Raw genomic sequence first — 27,196 nt, forward strand, 5'->3', positions numbered from 1 at the left:
CCTGGTCGGATATTTGTACCTCCGAGTCATAGAATCGGCCGCCTTTCAGGGGGTAAAGTGCTCAAGAAGAACTCCTTTGGTATAATTTCAGACAATTCCGTTGAAAAATGTGGCTAAAATCATCAAAATATCGGGGGGTACCGTTATATGGGGCCTATACGATATCGTAGACCTATATAGCTTACTCTTTTCCAAGGGATTAAGTGCTCACAAAAAACTTCTTGTGTAGAATTTCAGACAATTCCGTTGAAAAATATGGCTGAAATCATCAACATCCAAATATCGGGGGGTACCGTTATATGGGGGATATACGATATAGTGGACCTATATAGACAATTCTCTTTCAGGAGGTAAAGTACTCACAAGGAACTCTTTGGTGAAAATATGGAATATCGGGACGCACCATTATATGGGGGTTATACAATATCGTGGACCTATATAGACAATTCTCTTCCAAGGGATAAAGTGCGAACAAGGAACTCAGACAATTCCGTTGAGAAATGTGGCTAAAATCATCAAAATACCGAATATCGGGGGCTACCGTTAAATGGGGGATATACGGTATCGTGGACCTATAAAGACAATTCTCTTTCAGGGGGTAAAGTACCCGCAAGGGAAAATGTGGCTAAAATTAAAAAAAAAAATGCCGAATACGGGGTTGCAGCTATATGGGGCCTATACGATATCGTAGACCAATATAGCCCATCTTTGAACTTGACCTGCCTGCAGACAAAAGAGATATGTGAAAAATTTTAGCTTCCTATCTTTATTCGTTTTGACTGTAGCGTGATTACAACAGACGGACGGACAGGGCTAAATCAAGAATATATATACTTTGTTGGGTCTAAAATGATTATTTCGACGAGTTACAAACGGAATGACGAACTTAATATACCCTCCACACTATGTATGGTGGAGGGAATAAAAATTATGAACAGTTTTACATAATAAGCAAAATAGTAACAGTAATGTTCCTCGAGGAACAATAAGGCAAGAATTACTGATGGCGCTTCCGGAAAAATTTACAGTATTCAAAAATTTTTGAGAAACATTCAGCGTCAATGTTGAAGAAAAAAGTTAGGATTATACGAAAACAAAACGAGTTTCTACGGAAAGATTAGATTATGGAAGAGATTGTGCAAAACGAAAACTATTTGCTGAAGTTGATGTGCGGCGCCAACAAAAATAAACCGAAAGGGCATTCGGAGCGTGCTATGCTTGTGGTAGCGATCATACGGTTGTCCTTTTGCAACAAAAATAAAAAGGAGCGTCCATCGAAACCAGGACCCGCCTGGATACACATGAAGTTCTAGTGAAAACGTTTATTTTTCTTTCGAGACTTTAATTAGAATTGGTAGTTTGTTAGTCCAATAAAAGAGACGCGTTGCCTATTGGCAACTGATATTACTTTTAAGGCTTAAATTACTCCCTATTAAAATCCCCGAAAGGCTGATTTCTGTGAAATATCGTGACTGATGTCCCGGAAACACCTATCTGCTACCTGAACATCAGGTTGGGCAGTTCTCTGAAGCGGCGATTGGTATTTTCTCTGAATTCTTGCCAATTGACTTTCCCGTGGTTAAAGAAAATGCGGCGTTCAGAGTCAATGAAGTCGGGTGGTCTGTTGATGGCGACAATAATGGGGAGGTGGTCTGAGCCTAGGGAAATGACTGATTGCCAAGTTACGTTATTCGTCAGACCTGAGGACACGATGGATATGTCCGGAGAACTGTTTCAGTCTCCCCTTATTCTAGTGGGCGCGTCCTTATTCACTGTGCAAATCGTGGAGCTATCAATTTGGTCAGCCAGCGCCATGCCTCTCTGGTCATTACCTAGGACGGAATGCCAAAATTCATGATGGGCATTGAAAACCCCTAGCACCAGACGGTTATTGCTTACCAGAAGTGAACTCATATAAGGCATATAATACATACTTGACCGCTACCCCCATACATTCCATATACGGGTCACTAGAGAGGACAGAGTGGTGCAATAGGAACGGTAATCCTCCACCTTCACCCCTGGAGCGATCCTTCCTCAGTACGTTGGATCCATCACAACTTTGAAGTCTGCCGGTGGTACTCAGCTTCGTTTCCTGGATCGCTGCGACCTTGATGTTCTTCCGACTCATGAAGCTTACGATTTCGTTAATCTTACCTCGGAGACCATCACAATTAAACTGGAGAAATGACGCATTATCCGGAACTTGAACAGCAATGTGTGGCGTCAACTGCTGCGTAAATTGCTGTTGAGGATATTGCGGGGGAGTCTCATATTGCGACGACCATGAGGACGCCGAAGATGCAGACTCACTGGGGTCTACATTGACGCGGCAGGAAGCAATGTAGTCCCTATCGCTGTACTCCTGTATCCGATTTAAGCCGGAACAATTCCGGAAATGCACCCACTCCATGCATCCGTTGCATCTTACCGAGACCGATCTGTGGTGGATGCGATTACGACATAAGGAGCAGAACCATGGCCCGGGGTTGGTCCCGATCCCGGCTCGGACCAAGAGAATACGAAGCAAACATTCCGGGTAATGTTACTCCCATATCAAGAAAATTGACGAACGCGAACATGTATTTGCTGGGTTGGCGGCCCCTAGTCGGAGATTTGTACCTCCGAGTCAGTCCTGGTCGGATATTTGTACATTCGAGTCATAGAATCGGCCGCCGTGGGATTCGATATTTTGTAATGAGTTTTGCCTCATATGACAGAATATTGTCTGTGTAGGTCCAAGTTTTCCTACACTCTCCGTATAAGGTACCTCCCGATATTCGACTTTTTATCGAACGAACAAGGGGCAAGGGGGCAACCTCCCTTTTCATAGGGATAGCATACTATTCACGATTCCCATCATGATGGAAATTGAGTAGAAAATCGAAAACCAGATAGAGAAATCTACTTCATCAGCTACTCCAGTGTAAATCTCTCAAAGCAAAAAGCAGACATTTTTTTAGTACAGATTCTATTTTATAAGAGTATATTGCTTATTGAGGATCACATACAACGGAACCATATTCAAAGACCTAAAACAGTAAAGACTGGACAAAATGCATTATGGAAAAATGGTTAATGTAAAATAAATATAGGAGCGCTGCTCTCAACAGTGACTTGTTTGGATAAATATTATATTTACAGAGCAACTTTTCTGTAAACCAAAAATTTGGACTCAAAATTGCATTCCATTGAAGTTTTCGATTAATTGAAAATTGCATTTGCTGTTAAAAAACTTAACATTAGTGATTATGTTTTTTATGATATCGTAACGACAGAGGTATTTACACCTGGGGACAATATTTTGACTCTGTCTTGTCCCATGTCTTTACTTCTATGTCTGCCATATTCTAATATAGATCTCACAAGAGACGTAAATAGAAGTTCTGTTTTATATGAATAAACATTTTTTTGGTCCACCTTCATACAAAACCTAAACACCGTTTATTTATTTACCATTGTTATTACGAGACTATTAAAATTTAAATTTGGATCCATCAAAATACCAAGATCGACAAATGATTATACAGTTGATAAACAATCCCACTGAAGCGGGTTCTACGATACCAGATAAACCCGAAACAACAACATCCCAGTTTCGGCCAGCGGCTGCCAACCCAGTATGTACATGTTTCTGCTTGTCTATTTTTCTGCGTTGAGAGCATTTGCAACATCACCCATCGTAAACTGTGGTGGTTCCTTCTCCGAAGGAAGAGATCTGATACGACGTAGTACACTTCGCCCTCGGGATGAGATATGAACATTTTTATAAGTGCGGTTGTAAGATTTAGAAGATTTTCCAAAAGAATGTAAGTTTAATTTAAGTTTTTGGTTTTTTCCTATTGAGCTTGGGTAATATCCCAGACAAAAAAAACAAGTTAAAAAGCATTAGGCTCGGCAGGGCCGAACTTTGAATACCCTCCACCATTTGGAACGAATTTCAAAATTAAAAAAAAAAAAACAAAAAAAATCTTAAAAAATTCTTTTAAAACTTTAAGAATACCAAAAATAGCCGTTATATTGGGGTCTGTACGACGTGGACCTACATAGGCATTGTTTGTCATAAACCATTACCATATCCAAATTCGTAACTTGAAATGAATGGTGAATAATGTAGCAAAAATCATCAAAATATCGTATATAGGAGGCTATGCGTAGACCTATAGACCTGCATAGACAATTTTCTGTCACAGAATGTAGTTCCCATAACCAACTCTAAATACATAATTTGAAACAATTCTGGTGAATAATAACGCTAAAATCATCAAAATACCAAATATTGGGAGGTACCGTTATATGGGGGCTTATACGTGGACCTACATGGCCCATTTATGTGTGAAAAATTTTAGCCTCCAGGTGAAGGCAAGAGGTATACTCTTTCAAACGATATTCTAAATCGTCTCACATTCCGGACAGAAGTCTATGCGTATATTTTAAAATTAAGAATAGCGCTATTATTTTTGTTGCACGATATTAAAAAACTGCCACTAATTTATTAATTTTTGAAATTACTTCGTATTTGGCTATAATATTTTTTTACATACTTCGAAAGGTTTGCTGGTTTTTTGGTAAGAGTATTGGAAGAGCTTAATTTTAAAAATCACTGCTGGGTGGAGTCGAAAGTACAGGATGATTTAAAAATCGTCTTTAAGCGGAACTCGCACCGTGAAGACGGTAAGTTAGTATGGTATGGCATGTGATCTTATATTGCCAAAATTAATAAAATTTTTATAAATCAATACGCAAATGAATAAGTACTTACGCAGAATAACAGCATCTGGGCACACAACTGCTAACCGAGCGGTCATTAGATATGTTAACATTTTTATGTCATAATGATCACAAAGGCCTGCTTGGACATGATCTAGAAACTGCATGACATCTACTCGCTCCAACCCTTGCTCTAAAAGAGTATACATGCATTCAAAAGCTGCTTTACGAATATCCAAGCCATCATCAACCGTGTGTTTGAAAGGGCCCATTTCAACTTCGCGTATAAGTTCATTCTATTAAATCAACATATTTTTATAAATATATTTTTTGTGTGCTGTTTACCTACCTTCACTTTGGTCTCCGAATATAGCCATGGTAACAGAGTCGGCAAGAGTTCACGCACAAGACTTGGTTTATTATGAACTGCTGAATTGAAAGCCACTAATGCGACACGGCGCACGGAAGGTTCGGGATCTCGAAGCAAGAAAAGGAACTTTCCTATATTTTGTTTTAAAAGCAAATCTATTTGCTGCGGTTGATCAGATATTGTGAATTTAATTGCTGATACTACAACTGTTCTCATAAGAGGGCTATCGGATTTCAAAGCTTCTTGTAATCTAGGTAAAAGTTCCTCGGGATTAACAAGGACCAATTTGCCTAAACACTCGGCAACGACATTACGAGATCCCTCTTCTGGGCATTCACAATGTTTAAACAATTGTTCCCAGATCGACGGTACCGATGGTAGCAATTGAGACAATCCGTTTGGTGTTACAGATAGTGACGATATGACTTCCTTCAATGAGTGGAGAAGCAGATATTGTCGCCTTGGTTGTGCTTCAATTTCGTTAAGTATCAGTGGCAAAAATGTCTCCAAGCTTCCTACAGAAATAGCACCCAGAGCATGACTTGCAGCACCCTTAACATCCTCCGAACCGGCGCTAAAACATTCAATTATAGTTTGTGGTAGATCTGGAATAGAGTCCAAAGAAAAATGTCTTCCTATTTCACCAATGGCTAATAAGTTAAATACAAGTTGAGAATCTGCAATTGAATTTGGCTTTTGAAGATCTTGCAGTAACTGCGCTGCAAGGGGTATAGCTTCATTAGGGCACTGCTGTGTTAGTGCGGCTACACACTTTGCAAGAGAATGATAAGCTTGCTTATGAAGTTGATCGGCAGTGCATGGTGCAACAGACGAGGGAGAAGTAACCGGTTCCATCAATTTCCTTAGCAAAGATTGATAATCAAGCCCTGGAAGATTTGTTTGTACCAGTGATTGGAATAAATCATGAGTACATATAAGAGCTGACCCCTGAAAAAGAAGTAAGTAAAGAAAATAAATGTAAAAAATAATACACAATCACATTTTGTGAGCCATCAGCGGAAAAAATTGTACATTATATTATTTATTCATTTAAAATAGTTCTTAAGTACTACTTATGATAATTTTCCTTCACCTAGTCTATCATAAATTGTAAACGAGAGAGCGAGGGAGAGAGAAATACAAATGTACACATGCTAGTGTACCATGCCCCCCTTAAATTCTAGGAGAGGTAATAAAATATGCATAGCTATCTCACTTGTGGCAAGCAAACATGCTACACTTGCTTGTCAGTCTGAGTAAAGATTACATCCCGTAATTTGACTCAAACATACCACATGCAGCAATTTAAATTATTTTACAGACATCCCACGATCCCTTTTTATCACATTGTAGTGATTTAGGGACTATTAAAATATGAACTGGCGACAAAATATCAAGTGATTCGATATTATCACTTTCTGCATACGTTAATGCTCTTGAGTTTAATATTGCTTCAATTTGGCATAGCAACATACTCATTTCTTTGCCTCTCCAATCACTCTACTAAGATATTTTATTAATTTCACACCTGCCTCCCAAATACCTCCTACCTGAGGCCAGGTAGAATATATTTCCATTGCACCTTCTCCACCGCCAAAAAACTCAGTGCTGAGCTGCAGTTTTTAATGGCTGCTTTGCAGTATTTGTCCAATTTGCGGCTAGCTCCCACAAAATTAGTTCCAATATCACTGTAGATAACTGCAGAAATTCAACTAATCGCAGAACGTAGGCAACAACTCTCCTCAGCTTAGTAAAACTTGAGCACTTCTCCGTTATGGCGGCCAAAAATATTTTTACTATTATCTACTGTATTTTCCAATATTTGTCGCTTTTGTTGTGGTATTGACGGCCGTTCATTCTGCAAAATACTTTCTCTTTCTATAGATAATTCTGCTCTAGAGCCAAGATAAGCTGGAATTTCTTTAGTTATACATAGCTCCATCGTGTGCAAGACAGCTCGCTAATTTCATTCACCTTGTTTCGTATGAATCTATTGCAGTTCTTGCTTTTATGGAAGTTTATTTTTATTTACATAAAATCCTAATATTTGCCAAAATCATGAAGATGTTTGTCCCACAGTTAGTATATGACGAAATCTTGACTCTCCCTCCAACCTTAGGTATCTGTTTGGGGTCAGAGGAACTGCCCTTCTTTAAATCTTTATGTAAAAAATTTAAAAAAGTATAGTATCACATTAGTTTAGAACGGCTGGGCCGATTTGATATAAATTTTCTTTCGGTTATTTATAATTACGGTGGAAACGTTTTTATGAAAGAAAATGTTGAGAAAAGCCTATATAAAAATCGCGGAACTGAAAAAATTGACTTTTCTATTTTGATATGGAGTTTTGTTTAAAATTCTTATTGAAAAAACCGAAGAAATCGAGAAATTTTGCATATTTTCTATACATGCCAAACCAAACCAAAATTAACAATTTTGACTAAAAAATACTTTTCAAGACATTAAAAATCTCAACGTACTTTTAAATTGAGGCTATGCCTAATGGGGAACCAATAGTAGCCAGTTATTTCCGATATTGCTTTCACAATACCGAAAACTTTAAATGTCAAGTTACAGATAATTCGGTAGAAATTGTAACAAAAACATACAAAAGGACGAATTGTTGGTGGTATTATTATACCTAAACGAAATTGATATATTCTTATAACTTCATAGAAATATTGTAGTTCAAAGATTAACCTAAATATTTGGCCTTTATTGCGATTTCAATCGTATTTTATTCGACTGGTAGAAACTAATTACCTTATAACATGATTTTCTATAAGTTACGAATTCTAAAATTACTTTAGAATTGGAAAATATTGCTAAGACCTTTATAATACTGATAATTGAGAATTGAAAATTTAATTTAATACGATGATATAACGAATATAAAGAGGTACTGGGGAATAATTTTCTGACAAATGATTTATAACCTCAAAAATGCTTTTGAGCCCTACAAAATGCCTAATATTGGGAGATAATATTATATGAGGGATATATGTAAATGATAACAAATATATTATATTTGTAACATCAATAATCCTATGAATAATATGTGCTAAGTCTGAAAGACGCATAATAAATTTGGTGACCTCTATCATAATTGCAAATGGTGAATGAAGAGGCTCACGAACATAATTTAATCAACAAAGATTTCAACTTTTTAACATACTTTATGGGGTCCCTAACTTTTATAAATCGATGAAACTTTATTTATGATATGATTGGGAAATTGTTTGGTTGATAGATAAAAATCCCAAAAAGGGGTTTTGGGTCAAAAGTTTTTAGGGTCCATTTTATATAGCTTAACCAAACAAAAAAGGCCTCAAATACTTTGCTCTATACTTCGCAAAAGTTACGATCGAGTTTTAGGGGTTTCATGAAGAATCAGTTGTACAAAATATGTATCAGGTCGGTATAAATTGATGTAGTCCCTCAAATGATGTAGCCCCTTTCTAATTCCTCAAATGTTGGTAATTTGAGATTTTAGGAAGAACAACACATTCTTTCAAATAATTATAAGAATTGGGCCATGCTTTGGTATAACCCTTATATGAAGGTATCCGCTGATTTCGGCTATTTCCAGTGTCTTGGTACCATTTTTCAATTGATTTTGATTATATTTAATATATAAACTCTCAAATTAAATATATATATATATATATATATATATATATATATATATATATATATATATATATATATATATATATATATATATATATATATATATATATATATATATATATATATTTAATTTGAGAGTTAATTTATATGTAATTTGATATATTTATATATATATCTTAAGATCTTAATGCTATTAAAAACTAATGAAGTTACTCGAAAATTAAACTACGGTTATCACTGTTTTGGTACATATTTCAGTCCTTGTCTACTCGTATTTAATTTTTGTATTTTGTTGTCTTTTTAACATTAAACGTACTGCGTGTGTTTCGTCTGTTATGCCCTGTTCCCACATTCGGCCATCCAGAAGTATTTTTCGACCCGACAAGATCACCTGGTTTATATTCTTTTGCACTTGCTCTATTTTTGTTACATTCTTTTTTATTTTCTGTTAATATTCTCTCTGGAATCATTTTTTATTTGTTCTCTCACTCTCTCTTGATCAAGTTCAACTAGAGTTTCCTCTTCAATAATATGTCGAATATTGTCGATATTCTTTACTTTCATGTCTATCCGATTAATATTTTCAATGGAGAAAATTTTGTACTTCTTAAAGGAGTATTGTTTATGCACTGATGGACTCTATCAACATGCTTGTACTAGTTTTAGGGATTTTCTCTGCACAATTTTGATAACACTGTTATGACAATCCTATTTATTCTCTCAACTTGCCCCGTTTCCTCGCGGTACCCCAGTTGTTATCAAAAGATGTTGTATATTTTCCTCCTGACAATAAGCTTTAAACAAATTTGAAGTGAAAGCTGTACCTCGGTCAGTTACTATTCTTTCTGGGTTTCCGAAAACTGATGATTGACGATTTAATTTTTCCAAAACCTCTTCCGTCCCAGTACTCCTAGTAGGATATAACCAAACGAATTTTGAAAACGCGTGTTCTATTTTATATGTCTTCAAAGGTAAATTGGATTTATCGATAGGATTCAAGAAACCTTCAGATTTTGCTAGTTTTCCTTCATTCACAATACACTCTACACAATTGAGAACTACGCCATTTATCTTTGGAGAGATGTCCTGAATGTAAAATTCTCGCTGAATCAACTCATGGGTCTTTTTGGCTCCAAAATGTCCTTCTCTGTGTGCTATTTTAATAATCTCGTCCTCCATTGCTGCCGGAATAAGTATGAGCTCTTTATTAGGATCTTTGTAAAGAAGGTCAGTTTTGATATAATAATCTTCATACCTAGCCTTTTGAAGCACTTTCTTTATTGCTTTTAAACGATCATCATTCATTTGGGCATTTTAAGGCAATATTTGACTGAATCCTCTACTAATAAGCATGAAACTCTACTGAGTGCATCCACATGCTTCATCTTAATCCCCGGGTGATGTTCGATTACAAAATCGAATTCCTGCAAAAACATTGCCCATCTAGACACTCTAAGAGGAACGTCCAATTTCTTCATAGTCATAGCGAATGCATTGCAATCCGCAACCAATTTAAACTTCATACCTAATAAAAATACTCTCCATTTCTTTAGTGCCTCCACTATAACTAAAACCTCTAGCTCATATGAATGATATTTTTGTTCGGCCTCAGAAGTTTTGCGAGTAGTTGCTGGTCATCCGTATTGTTTTGTAAGAGCATACCACCATAACAATACATACTAGCATCCGTGTGAACCTCAGTTATAGCTTTAGGTCTAAACAGATTTAAAACAGGGAAATTTACCAACTTAGATTTCAACTGTCCAAATGCAAGGAATTCTGACTCTCCCATCCTAAAAGCTACATCCTTTTTCAACAGATCTGTCAAAGGCTTAGCAATTAATGCATAATTGCACACAAATCTTCTAAAATACAAAGTTAAGTCTAAAAACCTGTCAAGAGATTTTCTGTCTCTGTTTATACTGTCTGGGTCCACTATTGCAGATGTTTTCTCAGTGGAAGGTTTAATTGTGGAATTCTCAATTATGTAGCCCAAGAAGTTGACACGTTTACACAAAATCTGACATTTCCCCCATTTTATTTTTAAGTTGTGACTTTCTGCTATTTTAAGAACTTTTTTCAATTTCTCAAGCCCTTCTTCCTCTGTCATCGATGGTATAATAATATCGTCCATATACACGAAGTATATTTTCTTGAACTTTCTTCGACAGGCACATGGAAAAATCCGTTTTTTAAATCTAGAGTCGTATATATTTTTGCTGACTGTAGCTTATGTAAAATATCATCGATAAATGGCATACAGAAATTGTCTCTAATTATTTTTTCATTCAATTTCCGAACATCGCAACATAACCTTTTTCTTCCATCATTCTTTGGCACCAAAACAATGGGTGATGCATATTCGGAAAAACTTTGCTGAATTATTCCGTCTTGCAGCCACTGTTCGATTTGCACTTCCACAACATGTTGATCGCTGAGAGGAATTCTACGAGGTCTCTGAAAAACTGGTACATTAATTAACAAAATTATCTTCATTTCTGTTAGCGATGGCTGAAATCTCTTTGGTTCGTAAGAAGTTACTATTTCTTCTACTTTATGGCTATTTTCTTTACTCAAATACTCTAAATCCACATTTATCTCTTTCGACTTTACTGTAAAACAAAGGGATTCAAAATCATCTCCAAGTTTCGACAAAAACCCATAACTTCCTTCCTCCCGAGCCTTATGCTTTTTCTTCAATGTTGCGCCATCTGACGTCATTTCTATATCAACATATTGAAGAATATCATTTCCAAACGCTGCTGTGTAAACAAAATTGTCAGGAAAAAAAAATTGGATCCTGAGGTCAATATTGTCCATGAATTTGCTTTATGACCTGATTCCCCACATTTAAAACATATTATGCTGTTACCCTTACAAACGTTTGCTAAATGACCTATTTCTCCACACTTGAAACGCCTTTTTGGCATTTTTACTTCACGAGATACATTTTCCTCTTTGAATTTCGGAGAAAACTTTATGGTTGTTACCTGGTAAGTTGAGCCCCTAATTTGTTCGTAAATGTGCATTTTTTCTTTTAAATCGCTTATACTTTTGGCTTGACGTAGGATACTCTTTTCTAATTTCGAATCTGGAATACCCTCTATGAAATATTGTATGATGCTCATTTCATCTATCGAAATTGGGTTTCCTGTCTCCATGAGTGCGTATAGATATGCTCGAAGACTCTCTCCATTTTTCTTTTTACGGTTTTTCAACAATCTATGTACCTCAATACAAGACAATGTTGTACCGAACTCAATAATCAGCAGCTCTTTCAGTTGGGACCAATTTTTTATGTGTGAGTTGCATCGAACAAACATTCGAGCTTCATCTTTTAGCAATTGTTTACAATAAATAAATTTTTGTGTGTCATTCCAACCTTAAATGCAGAAAATGTTCTTAAAAGTCATCCAACCAATAGTTAATATTAATACTATCTGTATCTAAGAATGGTATAAATGAATCTTCTACATCTCTTAATGTAAAAAGACTTCTGCACTGTGCTGGCTTGGGTACATTACATGAAGCGGCGTCATCGTAGTCCGATTCTGAATTATAAGCAACAAGTTTATAATGCTCTAACAGTCGTTGCTGCAAATCCGCCCGATTTCCTTCTGATGTTAAGCTCAATATTTCTAACTCGGTTTTTAGGTCATTTACTGTCATATCAAATACTGTCTTTATATCCATACTGAATATTGTAATGTCTAAATTTAAAATGTAAAAATATAAAATGTATGTAATAAAATGAATAAAAGGGAAATTGAATTTTCTTAAATATATAAACTCTTCAAAAGTAAGATTAAACCCTGAATAAATTACGCTAATATTTACACATACAATGACAGTAGTTCTCAATCTATATACATATGATTTTCAAACTTAAATATGACTTTCAATATTGAAACTTTCAAACTTTAATAATAAGAAATTTTAATAGAAATAAAAAATTCTCAAACTGTATTTGTAAATCTAGCACTTTAAAGTTTGGGAGCGACTAAATGCAATTTTTAATTTAAAAGCTTTAGTAAATTTTCAAACCAAATGTAATGCTGATCATAGTCCCAAACATTAAACCTTCTGTACTAAAACTTTTAGTGATATTTCACGTCAACTTTACAAATAGCTTTATAACTTAACTCAAAAGTTTAAATTTAAAGAAATCGTTAAAAAATTTAAAATTAAAGCTCATAACTTAACACTCCAGACACGCCATATTTTCCTCGTCTCGACAAATAGTTGAAAATTTAAAATGAAAGTTCATAAATTATCTTAAAGCTGCAACCACGCCATATTCTCTATCTCTCGTTCCAACGCATTGCACTTACGCCTTCCATTCTTTGTGCATGAAATAAGGGTTGTTTTCACTCACTGATTATTTTTGCTCTCTTGTTCTTAGGTGCGATTGCGTTGTTTTTGTGTGTATATTGAAATGATCAATAGTTATTATCAATAGATGTATGACTTAATGGTCATTACAATTGTGTTATTGCCAGTGTTGCCGTTAGAAATTTTTATTTCAGCCAAAATTTTTTCTAAGAACCGCCCAAAATCGACCATATTCGCCCAAACTGTAAAAAGTTGAATAATTCATATGTAGTTTGTATTCAAGTAAATTTTATTGAAATTTTTACACTATACATAAAAAAAGGTACTCAAGTTTTATTACATTCAATGTATTAAATACATTAGAGAAAATAAGAATTTTATGTTCTTTTACTTCAAGTTTATATATATATATACTTATATATATATATATATATATATATATATATATATATATATATATATATATATATATATATATATATTTGAAAAAGTAACATAATAAAAGAATTCAATGTATTAAATACATTAAAGTCATTATTATTATTCAGGTTTTATACCCTACAACACAATGTGTTGGGGAAAGTAGGAAAGTATATATGGATCGTCCTAGCTATGTATGTCCATCCGTTCGTCTGTCCATGTTAATTTGTAATCACTCTATAGGTCGCAATTATGGCCCGATATTCACGAAATTTAGAATGTAGCTGGGGTTAAGGTCAGAATAGAACCCTATTTCTTTTGGAGATGATCGCATAATATTTAGGGGTTGAAATGGACCAAAAACTGAAAAATTTCCTGATTTTGCAGTTGCTCTACTGGTCACAATTATAGACCAATCGAAGCGAAATTTAGCATTGGGCTAGATTTTGGACTGGGCAGAAGTCATCGGGTAACATTTAGTGGTTTAGTAGACCATAGCATATGCGATAAATAAAAGTCAAATTTTCCATTAATCCGCGAATATTTTTACTGCCGGCGAAATCATATATATATATATATATATATATATATATATATATATATATATATATATATATATATATATATATATATATATATATATATATATATATATATATATATATATATAAAAACTGCAACGAAGTAAAACGGCATATTTTTAAAAAATTATTGAATGAAAGCAACAAAAAGTCGGAAATAGCATCAAATTTTAGAATCAGTTTAGATTTGTTCGAATTTGTCACCTTTGGCACGAATTATGGCCTTCAGTTCAGTTTCAGTTCAGTTTTTTTATATATATATATATATATATATATATATATATATATATATATATATATATATATATATATATATATATATATATATATATATATATATATATATATATATATATATATATATATATATATATAATAACTGCAACGAAGTAAAACGGCATATTTTTAAAAAATTATTGAATGAAAGCAACAAAAAGTCGGAAATAGCATCAAATTTTAGAATCAGTTTAGATTTGTTCGAATTTGTCACCTTTGGCACGAATTATGGCCTTCACGCGATTTAAGTCACAAAAACGATTTATAACTTCAAATGTATACTGTTCATGTTCGGATGGCAAAGGAATCAAAGCTTCAGAATCTTGCATTGGAAGCCACCTAATGGAAGGCATATTAAAATCACCAAGTATAAGGATGCAATCGGAATCTTTCATATTATCAGTGATTAAATTTATTGCTGATAAATGCTGATTATAAATGTCAAGTGAAGGCGAAGGTGGAATATAAGAGCAAGTTTCAAACAATTTAGATTTGCTCAATTCAATGGAAACACCAACGAATTCTTTTTTTTATTTTTTGTTTTGTTTTTTTTTTTCGAACGTTCCCACGCCTCACATTCCCACCCCTGCCGACCGAGGGGGCGACCTCCCTTTACGGAGGGATCGCGTACACATCATGATCCGCATCATAATGGGAATTCAGTAGGAAATTGAAAACCAGCTACAGAATCTAATTCATCAGCTAGTTTGTCAAATAATAAAACATGTATGTTAATTGTTTAAAAATAAAATTATTCTAGATTTAATAACTTCTAAACTCATACAAAAATCTACTTTACAGTACACAGAATTAAAGTCAACACACATTTTACTGAGAGGTTCGCTCATTGAATAATTCGTGCGGTGAAAATCAGTATATAATAATTGATAGTATCTACTAGATCTAAACGAAACATTAATTCTAATAGACGAGATTAGAAAATCTGAAGGTATATTACCATTTAATATTTTTAGTACAAACATGGAGTTCACGTCTGCTTTTAAGTGTAGGCAATCTAATTAATTTTAGCCTGCTAGCATAAGAAGGCAAAACAAACTCACTATTCCAGTGTAAGCCTCGTTAGGCAAATAGCATAAATTGTTTTTGCACGGATTCTATTTTATCTGAGTATATTGCATATTGAGGATCCCATACAACAGAACCGTATTCCAATATAGGTCTAACAAGAGACGTAAATAACTGTTTTGTTATATATGGATCAGAAAATTCTTTGGCCCACCGTTTAACAAAACCTAAAACACCATTTGCTTTATTTACCATTGTTATTAAATGGCTATTAAAATTTAATTTTTGATTCATCAAGAGGCTAAGATCGACAAATGAATCTACAGTTGTTAATGAATGGCCATCAATATTATATTGTAATATCAGAGAAGATGTGGAGAAGCACGTATGCTTACATTTGCTTAAATTTAACTCCATACAATTTAACCTGCACCATTTAAAAAGGCTATCTAAATCGTTTTGAAGTAAACTAGCTCGTTTATCACAATTATGGGAAATTAATAATTTAACATCATCTGCGTACATTAACAATTTCGAGTAATTTATGGAATTAGGTAAATCATTGATAAATAAAAAAAGAGGACCGGTCCAAGGTGACTTCCTTGCGGAACATCCGATGGAACGTCAATCGTTTTGGATAGATACCCTTCAAACAAAACTTGTTGTGATCTATCTTGTAAGTAAGATGATATCCATTTGACTAAGTTTGTGTTGAAACCCATATAATTTAATTTATATATTAGGAGTTCATGGCTAACCCTATCAAAAGCTTTACTAAATTGTATCAGTTTGTTTACGCTGAACAAACCCTTTTATTACTGTTGACGTAAATTGTATAAGATTTGTTGTAGTTGAAAGATCACTACGAAAACCATGCTGATATGGACTCAATATAGATTGAATTTTCTGTGAAATTACTGCAGTAATTAATTTTTCGAACAATTTTGGTATAGCACTTAATTTTGCAATTCCTCTATAATTTGACACATTAGTAAGACTACCAGACTTTTGTAAAGGTATAATATAAGATTTTTCCCAAAAAGTAGGAAAGTGACCAAATTTAAGTGAATAATTAAACAGTATAGTTAAGGGAAGTGCTAATGTTTCTGAACAATATTTAACAATTATATTAGGTATGCCATCCGGTCCTGGACATTTAATCGATTTTAAACTACGCAGACTATTGGACACATCCTGACGTTGTAGAAAAGGCATACAAATTTGATCAGCCTGTGATAACTTATAAGGATACGAATCTTTAATTTGGCAAGATATACTGGAATATGCGAAACATTCAGCAATATCTGTGCCTGTGACAAATTCTTTATTGCTGTATTTCAATACTGAGGGCTTTGAGGAAAATTTTCGTTTTAGATTAACAAAATCATAAAAAGATTTAGGATTGGATTTAAAATTATTTTTAATATTGTCTAGGTAAAGATTATACAATCTACGAGACTCTAAAGTATATTTAGATCTAGCAACAGTGTAATTAGTGTAGTCTATTGTTAAGCCTGATTTTTTAAATTTACGAAAAAGCTTATTTCTAGAATTTTTTAAACTTGATAACTCAGGGGTTATCCATGGATATTTATTTGAATTTTTAACTCTAGTGGTTGGAACACATTCCAGTTTAAATCTATTTAAAATATCATAAAATTTATCAATTAAATATTCTAAATCTATATCAAGAAAATCATTTAGATCAATTAAATTAGTGGTATATTAGGTATCAACTGCAATAAGGACACCACCACCTTTTTTACAAACACGATCTTTTCTAAATATTTGATATTTTGAACACAAAATTTCACTATTTAATATAGATGTTTTAACCAAGTATCGGAGAAAACCAATACATTAAAGAAATCAATGCTATCAGTATATAAACTGGTTAATTTTGTATTAAGCCCCTTACATTCTGATAGCAAATAGAAATGAGTCATATAGTTTTTTGGCACCGAACCTAGTCCTAGAGTGGGTTTGGAAAGAATGGGATAATATTGTCCATTTCGTATCGGACCTAAATAAATATGACATAAATTTTATTATGGGAAATCATAAATTCCATATACGTCTCAGGATTCTGGATGAGAGACATATAATTAGGTTGAACAAGTTGTAAAGAATCGCTGAGTTGTTTCGCAATTTATGGCAGATAAAAGTATTGACAATTTTGTCCCTCGATCTTGTGTTAGCAAAAATGTTTGTATGTGTGAAATTTGAAGAGATTTGGATGCTTATTTCGCTTTCTTTGAGCGTTGTGTTTTTCGAAATTTTGAACGCTATGAGGGCAGGTAGCAAAAGACATGGTCCAATCTTTTCCATCTTTATAACAGATCTTGTGTTGATGGAAATATTGAGATGTACCATGTCTGGAATGGAATCGGATGTTGATTTCGCTTTTTTATGAACTTCAGGGATTTTCAAAATTTTGAGCGTTTGTGGGGGAGGATTCCAGAAGGAGTAGACAGATATATTCCGTAATACTACCAGAATTTTTGTTCTTAAAAATAAAAGTATGTATGTAATTTGAAGACAATCGGTATTCTATTGCAATTATTTAGAAACGGTTATGTGATTTAGCTTAAGTTTAACTGTGATTCATATCTTATTTTATATTTATTTTTATTTTATATTAATTAAATGTTGTGGAGTCCCGTTTTATTAATATTAATGAGAAATAAATAATGCATAATAATTGATGTAAGTTAAATTTAAAGTGGAATGTGTCACCAAACAAAAATCTAATAATAAAATATGTTTCTTATTTATCACCAGAATTTAATACAACAAACGCTCTTGAAAAAGTTGGAAACAAGTCAACGAAACGTTGAGCAAAACATGAAATAAATTCGTTTATTTTCATTTAATTAACCTGACCATAAAAGCCCAATAAACCCATATTGAAAACCATATTCGGCAGTTCACCACTTTCGGTCAAGCGAAGCAACTCTTTAGATATTTGGGTCTATTTTCTTTGCTGTGTTGTCGTGTAAGTTTTTTTTTTCATTTTTAATTAAACATTTATTGAAAATCAAATCAAAATTGCATAATATTTATAGTTGACTGACTTGTTGATGGAGATGAAGTTTGTTAATAATCATAATAATAATTGTAAGATTTAACTGTCGCTTTTAGATATATAGTCAAAGAAAATATATTTCAGGTTCTTTAATATCTTGTATTTCTACATGAATTTTAGGTATGGAATTTGATGAAAATTAGGAAAGTGTAAAATCTAAATCAATTGAAAATGAATATTTTATTATATTATATTATATTGGACTTTAAATAAGTCCAATATTAACAATTATTATTTTAAATACAAAAAAAATACAAAAAAATAAATAAATACAAAATAATTTTGGAAAAATTCAATTAATTCGAACCAAAGAAGGAATGAAAAAAGAGCAAATGTTAAATAAAATTGCAGAAATACCATAATTCAAATACTATTTTTTTTGTTATGTGAAACGATTCCAGCTTAATTTTATGATGTGAACTAAATTGTGTGTGTATGTATGTTAGTTTTTTTATTTTATTTATTTTGGCCATCATCAAGAAAAAGAGATCTGAATCTCCAGCTTTGTCGAAAGAATATAAAAAAATTATTTAGCAATAAACGTATATAAAAATTATACAAAATTTATTAAATAAAAAGTGTTTGCAATTTGTGGTATTTTTACGATTGAATACTGTCATAATAAAAGTGTTATTTCGTAGACTTGATTTAGTATTTTAAGAGTGTCTTGTAAATTAACATCTAATCTCTAAATTTCTAAACATTTTTAGTTATTTATAAGGTGTAATTAGGTAAATGAATTAATTTTGGAAATCATGAGAAAAATTAAATGTATTATGTATATGTTCACTTTACATATGCTGCTATTTGATTTTTGCTCAATAGTTGCTAATATCTATGTGAATTAGAACGCGAACGTGAGATTGAAGAACCACCTCCTTCGCCATGTCTGCAAAAGGATTCGGTGCGGCTGCGTTTTGAATGAGTAATGCGTTTAGGAGATGGAGAATCATGTTCGTATCGTCGCTTTGGTGATGGTGAATCGGTAATCACTCCGCCGCCATTGCGTTTTTCTTCGCTATAGCTACAGGGTGTTTTTTAAGCCTGATAGAACTTGAAATTGCAAAAAATAACACAAAAAATTAAATTTTAATCCAACTTTTTTTTAATTCGAAATATCAATACGTTACATTAACATTTGAAAATGATTTCGGGCATATGGGCACCGCGGGTGTTCTTGACGAAGTGCATTCTGGACGTCTAATTTTTGGCCACTTTTTCGAGCACTGCTGGCCGTATGTCACGAATAACACGACCATTGCTGGCCTCCAAGGCGTCAATTGTTGCTGTTTTATCAGCATAAACCAGTGACTTCACGTAGCCCCACTGGAAATAATCGAGAGGTGTCAAATCGCACGACCTTGGAGGCCAATTGACAGGTCCACTTCTCGAAATCAACTTATCGCCAAATTTTGATTTCAATAAGTCGATGGTTGCGTTCGCCGTATGGCACGTAGCGCCATCCTGTTGAAACCACAACTCCTCCGGATCAATGTCATCCATATTTATAAAAAAATCATTGATCATGATGCGGTAACGATCTCCATTGACCGTAACGCGAGCTCGGGCCACATTTTTGGGGAAATAAGGTCCGATGATGCCACCAGCGTGAAAACTGCACCATATGGTGCATTTTTCTGGATGTAATGGAGTCTGTAGGGTCTCTTGTGGATTGGTCTCACTCCATATGCGGCAATTTTGCTTATTAACAAACCCGTTATGCCAAAAATGCACCTCATCGCTGGACACAATTTTTCGATAAAACAACGGGTCATTTGCCAACTGCTCTAGAGCAGTAAATTTGGATAATTTCGTAACGTTGTTCAAGCATGAGTCTATTCATGATGACTTCTCAGAGTATACTGAAATTTAGTGTTACTTTTTACAATTTAAAGTTCTATCTAACTTAAAAAAACACCTTTTATAAGCTGATTCGCCATTTTCACGTCCATTTTCTCGTGATCGACCATAAGCCTCTCTAACCTTGCGTGAAGTTTCTCTTGTTCCTGGTAAATAAAGCAAATGGTGTTTTAGGTTTTGTTAAACGGTGGGCCAAAGAATTTTCTGATCCATATATAACAAAACAGTTATTTACGTCTCTTGTTAGACCTATATTGGAATACGGTTCTGTTGTATGGGATCCTCAATATGCAATATACTCAGATAAAATAGAATCCGTGCAAAAACAATTTATGCTATTTGCCTTACGAGGTTTACATTGGAATAGTGATTTTGTTTTGCCTTCTTATGCTAGCAGGCTAAAATTAATTAGATTGCCTACACTTAAAAGCAGACGTATTATGTTGAACTCCATGTTTGTACTAAAAATATTAAATGGTAATATACCTTCAGATTTCCTTATCTCATCTATTAGAATTAATGTTCCGTTTAGATCTAGTAGATACTACCAATTATTATATATTATAATTATTATCATTCAATGGGCGAACCTCTTAGTAAAATGTGTGTTGACTTTAATTCTGTGTATTGTAATGTAGATTTTTGTATGAGTTTAGAAGTTATTAAATCTAGAATAATTTTATTTTTAAACAATTAACATACATGTTTTATTATTTGACAAACTAGCTGATGAATTAGATTCTGTAGCTGGTTTTCAATTTCCTACGGAATTCCCATTATGATGCGGATCATGATGTGTACGCGTTCCCTCCGTAAAGGGAGTTCGCCCCCTCGGTCGGCAGGGGTGGGAATGTGAGGCGTGGGAACGTTCGAAAGAAAAAACAAAAACAACGACTGCGAGAGCGTGATGCTGATCTGGAGTGAGATCGCCTACCTCGTGTTACACTGCGGGAACGGCTTCGTGAATGACGTCTCCTGCTTCGTCCGTGGCGATGACAGTCTCGGGCCTAATGTCCTCTGTCACCGAGATCGTAACATTTACTCTCAGCACCAACTGCACCGCCAACTACACCGCCGGCGTTGCGTCCACCACCTCCTATACTACGTCCACCGCCGCCTCCACCACCATAACGATCAGGAACACCTACTCCTCTGCGGTCACCACCACTACCCCCGCTTCGACCCGGTTTTACCTCTGTCGGTAAATAGCTCGATGCGTGCACGACGGTCACATTGTCCGCCAGTCTAAACCTCTAATTGCATTCGCTGCATCACGAGCATCCTCAAATTCTACAAATGCAAATACTGGAGGGAAACGAGCTATCCAAACTCTACGCAATGAACCGTAGGCAAAAAATGCATACTCCAATTAATTTTTGCGAGCAATGTTTCCGAAGTCACCAACATACACCTTCCGATCAGTGGGATAACGAGACATTTTCTTTGACATATTGCTTTATTGATGTAATTGCCCTTCTTCTGCACAAACACTTGTTTTCTTTTATCTTAATATTTGATGATTATTCAGTTATTCAAATATTTTGTCCTTTAATTTTGCAACAACCAAGCGCGACTGATATTGCGATATGTTCAGCTCACGAACCATTTTTCGGCCACTGCGACACGGGTTTCGATCAAGTCGCTCCTTTACTTTTCGAACCATTTCTGCTTATGTTTCCTTGTCATCGGGCTACGCTATCAGTGTTACGGTAACGAGCGATGGTACGAGACACAAAAGATTTGCGCACATTTAAATTCTGGAGTGCTCTAACGATAGCCACTTGTTGATTTCCAGCCAAATATATAGAAAACACACTATCACGTTTAAATTCCATCACGAATATTTTTTTTTTCGAAAATTCTCACCAAAATGCTTTTGTACGCTTCTAAACAATATAATGAGCTGTCACTGAAATAATTTTAGCAGCCTGAAGTTGGTTGCAGTTTTTTCATCTCACCTTGTATATGCAGTTACTTTCAATCAAAATCAAAAAAGGCTTTAACACAATCATACAAACATTTTTTTTTGTTTATTAAGAATATGACCACCTACTAGAAGCTACAGTTTTAAGTCTAGTCTAATGCGAATTCCCTTGATCCGAGTCAGGATTGAGGCCAATCCCGGACCATAGTTTTTAAAATGTTTATAAGTGCGGTTGTAAAATTTAGAAAAATTGCTAAAAGAATTTTAGTTCAATTCAATTCTTTGGTTCCTCTTCTATTGAGCTTAATTGTCATAATAGTTATTTAAAATAACTTCTGGGGAAAATATCCCCTGACAAAATCTAAGAGAAAGATGAGGATTGATGGCTGTTTCCGAAACCATGGTATACCCTGCCTTACACTCTGCTTATTATTACCATTTTTCTCCACTAGAAACAGCAATAATGGAATTAAGCCTAACTATTTTGCAACAACAAAATAGCTATGGACTTAACGTGATTATTTCATTAATATTAATAACACATCAATTCTATGGTGTAAAATTACGAATAAAAACTCGAAAATGTTTATATATGGTAGCCCACTTCGACACATTTGCAAGTTTTTTTATAAATATGCATCTGATTACTGACTATGTAGTTTATATTTTCTCAAACGATTTTAGTAAATACGCTTAAATTACCTGTAACAGCGGAGAACGTAGTAATTGGAGAACTGCTGGTAAAAACAAATCGTGTATTCCGATTAAGGCTTTTGGATGTTTACGAGCAGTAGTTGTTAACAATACCAAAGAATACTGTGCAACGTGTAAATCCGAGTCTGAAATTAACGGTTGAATTTCAGAAATAGCGGTTTGTAACAATGGCGGTCCAAATATATCCAATGGGTAGTTATCGGCAAGCTTATTTAATAAATCCAGTGAGTGTAGTTTTAAAGCCCTTTGGTTCTTACGTAAGAAGGTTCCCAGGGCCGGCATGACTTCACTTAAAATCGACGTTAAATCAATTCTTAGTGGAGATGCAGCTATCATTGTTAATGCCTTTACACAACTGAGGCGAGTAATTTCGTTTTTCAAACGTTCTAAAAATATTGGCAAGCAAATGTCTAGTTGTGGTTGTAGAACATCGCCCATGTTAGCAATTATCTGTCCCATACAAGCAATCGCTCTCTCTTTAACTTCTTGATCCACGTCTGTTGTTTTCAGTTTTTGAAGTGTAGCTAAATATATTTGATTTGCAACTGGTGTTATATCAAACATATTAGTTGAAGCAACATTATTACCAAGCGGTCGAATAACCTGTACCAACTGTTGAAGTACAATTAATCCTTCAGTAGCTATTTTGTAAAAAGGATCAAACACTGCAGTTACAACTAATGGTACCAAAACTGGAATATGCGAGGCGAACACATAAGGCTGATGTCCCTGTAGTAAGGATGACATAAAAGAGAGAGCTTCAATTTTCATATTACTCGTAGAGTTTTTATCATTCAATGAAAAATGTATTCCTGGAACAATATTGGTCAAATGTGGCCCCAAGGCACCCGGTACGGCAATTAGAAGTTCACGCAAAAGTAAGAAACAATCTTGTCGGGTTTTCATAGATTTTTCTTTCATCAAGGGACATGTCGCTTTAATGATTAATGGAATTTGTTCCATTAAAATTGATAGATGTGACGGCATTTGCTCCATTGAATCTGGGTCTTGAGAAATTTCAAGCACAGAACGTGTATTTTTCAATAGTGCAATATAAGCGTGAAAAATGTCAGATTTTACGTTTTCTTCTCGTTCCTTGAAGCGAGCAATTAATGATGGACTTAAATCACGATAGAAGTCATCCAGCATATCATGTCTAGTGATTATTATAGATTCAAGACACTTAGCAGCGGCCCTTCGTACTTTCCAACTCATATCATCATCATCGCTGTATTCCTCACTGTCATCGTATTCGTCATCTTCAGTATCCATTGCTATATTACTCTCAATATCATCAGCTTCGTAGTTGTAGTTAGGATCATACGTTAAATATTTAAGACATAATTGCAGAATCTGAAAACATAAAAAGACAATATAGCTATTACTAAAAACAAATTAAAATCAGAAATTGTCTGTGCCACAAATACTTTTGACTATCTAAATATATTATAAAAAGTTTTGGAAGGACATAGAGGGCACACATGTTAACAATTCAAAAATTGTGGGCATAAGTCTCCTTCTTTTCACTGTCACTGACCAAGTATAAATTGTTAGAAATTGAACTAGTCAACCTATACATCTCCTGTGTTCTTTCACGAAAAAGACAGCCAATATCTTTTGTAAGAATAAAAACCTCTAAGGGTTTAATACAAAAGAAGAATGTTTTCTGGCGTATTATTATTATTAAAGGAAAGGTTTAGTTCGCACGAATAAGGTATATTTAAACGTTTTGCACTTAAAATTGTTTTGACTTTTCTTGCTGTCTTTTAAAATTGTTTTATGAATTCGAATAATTTCATAGGAGAAATTTTTGGCAATTTGCGTTAATTTTTATCATTATCTTTTGAATTTGCCTCTTGCGTTTATATAAGCAATTTTTCTTTTTCATCATTGCCTATTATGTCATTCTTGCATATATTTTTTAAATATATTTTTTAAACACAAAAGGAATTGCCAGTACGAACAATTTTTTTCATTTCCATTCACCTTAACTCTTTCTCTCCTGCAAACATAGACTTGGCGCTAGTAAACTTGCCTAATGTAAATTCAGACATCGGTTCATTTTATCACAAAGCTTCGGTTGACTAATATTGGCAAGTTCGATGATCTTAGAAATATTCTGCAAAATGGAAAACTTCAAATAAATAACATTGCGATAACAATGAAAACCCTATAAACCCTCTTGTAAACGTATTGAAGTTCTTGGCTACAAACTGTTGCACAATGATCGTTGTAATTTACGATGCGTTGTTGGTGCTTTTAATGTAAAAGAAATAGAAAATTCAAAATGCAACTTTATAGCAAATTTTACATACTTGCAGCATGGTAACATTGACTTTTTGGAAAATTGTTTATTATTTCTAAATTTGAACATATCTCCTCGTAACTATGATCTTCTTCGACTAATATTCACGTGATTTTCGGTTTTCATCATGCGTTTTTGCATATTCAATGTGATTTGAATTTGTCAGAGGGAGCACTTGCGCAAATGACAAAATTACAATGAAATTACTTTAATTCTCTTATCTATAATATTTATGACCATAATAATTCTTCTTTATATTTTACTAATGATACTGACCCTAAATTATTTCTTAATACATAATTGATTAATTTATATAACAACTCATGTGCCTGAAATAACCAGATTTTCACCCTTTTCGGAAAAGTTGATTCGCCCCTGAGGGTTGCAATGTTATTTGTAAAAGAGAGCTTATATGGAAAATAATTTTGGAAGGAATAAAAAAATGTTCAATTCATCATGCAAACGTTTCACAAGCTTCTCGCAACATTTTTGACTTTTTGTCATGAATTCGCCAATTCGGTTTCGTAAAAAGTTATAATTATAACTGTGAAATTAACACTTATTTCACTTCTGTGTTTGCCAACCATGTGTCCTTTTCATCTAGTCTGTCTCTCTATGTCCAATAAATGACTTTAACTTTCGCAATAATATGTATTCATGAGTGCAATAAATAGCATTGAGTCTAATGCAGTAGGTCCTGATTCTATCCCAAATTTAACAAATTAATTCGTTATATATCTCTACATCTTCTAGACACTTACAACATTGTATTAATGACCCGAAAAGTTCCCGCAAGATGGAAGTTTGCAATGGTTGTTCCCTTCTTGAAAAGAGGTTTCATTCGAGTTCATTATGTTTTGAATTTAGGCTCACTTCCATATTGGTGGCACTTTCTGGAGTCTACAAACCTTGCAATATTAAATTTAAGCAAAGGGATTTACCCGATTGATCTCAATATACTTCTACACAAAATCGTTACCCAATTTTTTTTCCACTTTATCCCTACTATCTAATTTGATCCTTTCTGTTTGATTGTTCACAAAATATTGTTATGTTGTACGTAAGTGATCTTCGTAGCTCTGCTCTAAATTCGATGTTGACTATATATGCATTTGACTTATAATTTTTTCGGCTTCTTCCGTCCTCGGTAAAGTGAATAGTGATCTTAACTGAACATGTGATTGGTTTGTACGTAATGATATATCAATTGACATTAACAATACGAAATATCTGATATTCGGTAGCCATCGTTATAACCTATGAGTTCAAACTATTGTAATACAAAAATGTAATATACAAAGATGTATTTATAAGGTGTATGCATCAGCTACAAAAACGAACATTTTACAAGAAGAACATTGTTGTTATTGAAACTAAAAAGTAAATTTGACAATTGAAAAAAAATAGACAAAAAAAAATTAATTAAAGTTTGGAACAAATACTGAACATTTACAACTCCCATGACTTCATATGCATTAATTTTAAATGCCTACATATCAGAACATTTGTGGTAAATGTTTATCGTCTAATCAAAATAATTAAAATTATTCCAGTGATCGAATTCAAGCGTGATAGTGTGATTTCTTTATATTTGGCTGGAAAACCACAAACAATCACTATCGTTAGAGCACTCCAGCATTTAAATGTGAATAAGTCTTTTGTGTCTCGCACCATCGCTCGTTACCATGATTCTGGTAGCGTAGCCCGACGTCAAGGAAGTGGACGGAAGAAAAAATAAAATAAAGAAGCAACTTGATCTAAACTCCCCACATAGTGGCCGAAAAATGGCTCATAAGCTGAACTTATCGGAATATTCCATTCGGCAAATATTGAAAAATGAGCTCGGGGTAAAGCCATTGAAATTCCAAAAAGTGCACCGCAACAGAAAGAAAACAAACTCAAAAGTGAAAACATTCGTTGTCCAGCAGTTTGTAAACAAATAAAATGATAGTGTTTACTTGCC

General features: G+C 33.9%; 1 protein-coding gene across 10 annotated transcripts in view; it reads right to left on the bottom strand.

The window, feature by feature from the left end:
* The window catches only part of LOC101897704 (cullin-associated NEDD8-dissociated protein 1), a 173,440-nt gene that overhangs the window by 119,571 nt on the left and 26,673 nt on the right, over positions 1–27,196 (bottom strand). For all 10 annotated transcript variants that reach the window (XM_059130051.1, XM_059130047.1, XM_059130044.1 and 7 more), the window contains exons 4-6: positions 22,917–24,281; positions 5,060–6,028; positions 4,763–5,006 (exon numbers count right to left, since the gene is read on the bottom strand). In XM_059130051.1, the coding sequence (XP_058986034.1) occupies positions 4,763–5,006; positions 5,060–6,028; positions 22,917–24,281 (2,578 nt within the window). The remainder of the gene's footprint in view (positions 1–4,762; positions 5,007–5,059; positions 6,029–22,916; positions 24,282–27,196) is intronic.

Source organism: Musca domestica, unplaced genomic scaffold (assembly GCF_030504385.1).
Source record: "Musca domestica strain aabys unplaced genomic scaffold, Musca_domestica.polishedcontigs.V.1.1 11, whole genome shotgun sequence".
Classification (NCBI taxonomy): domain Eukaryota; kingdom Metazoa; phylum Arthropoda; class Insecta; order Diptera; family Muscidae; genus Musca; species Musca domestica.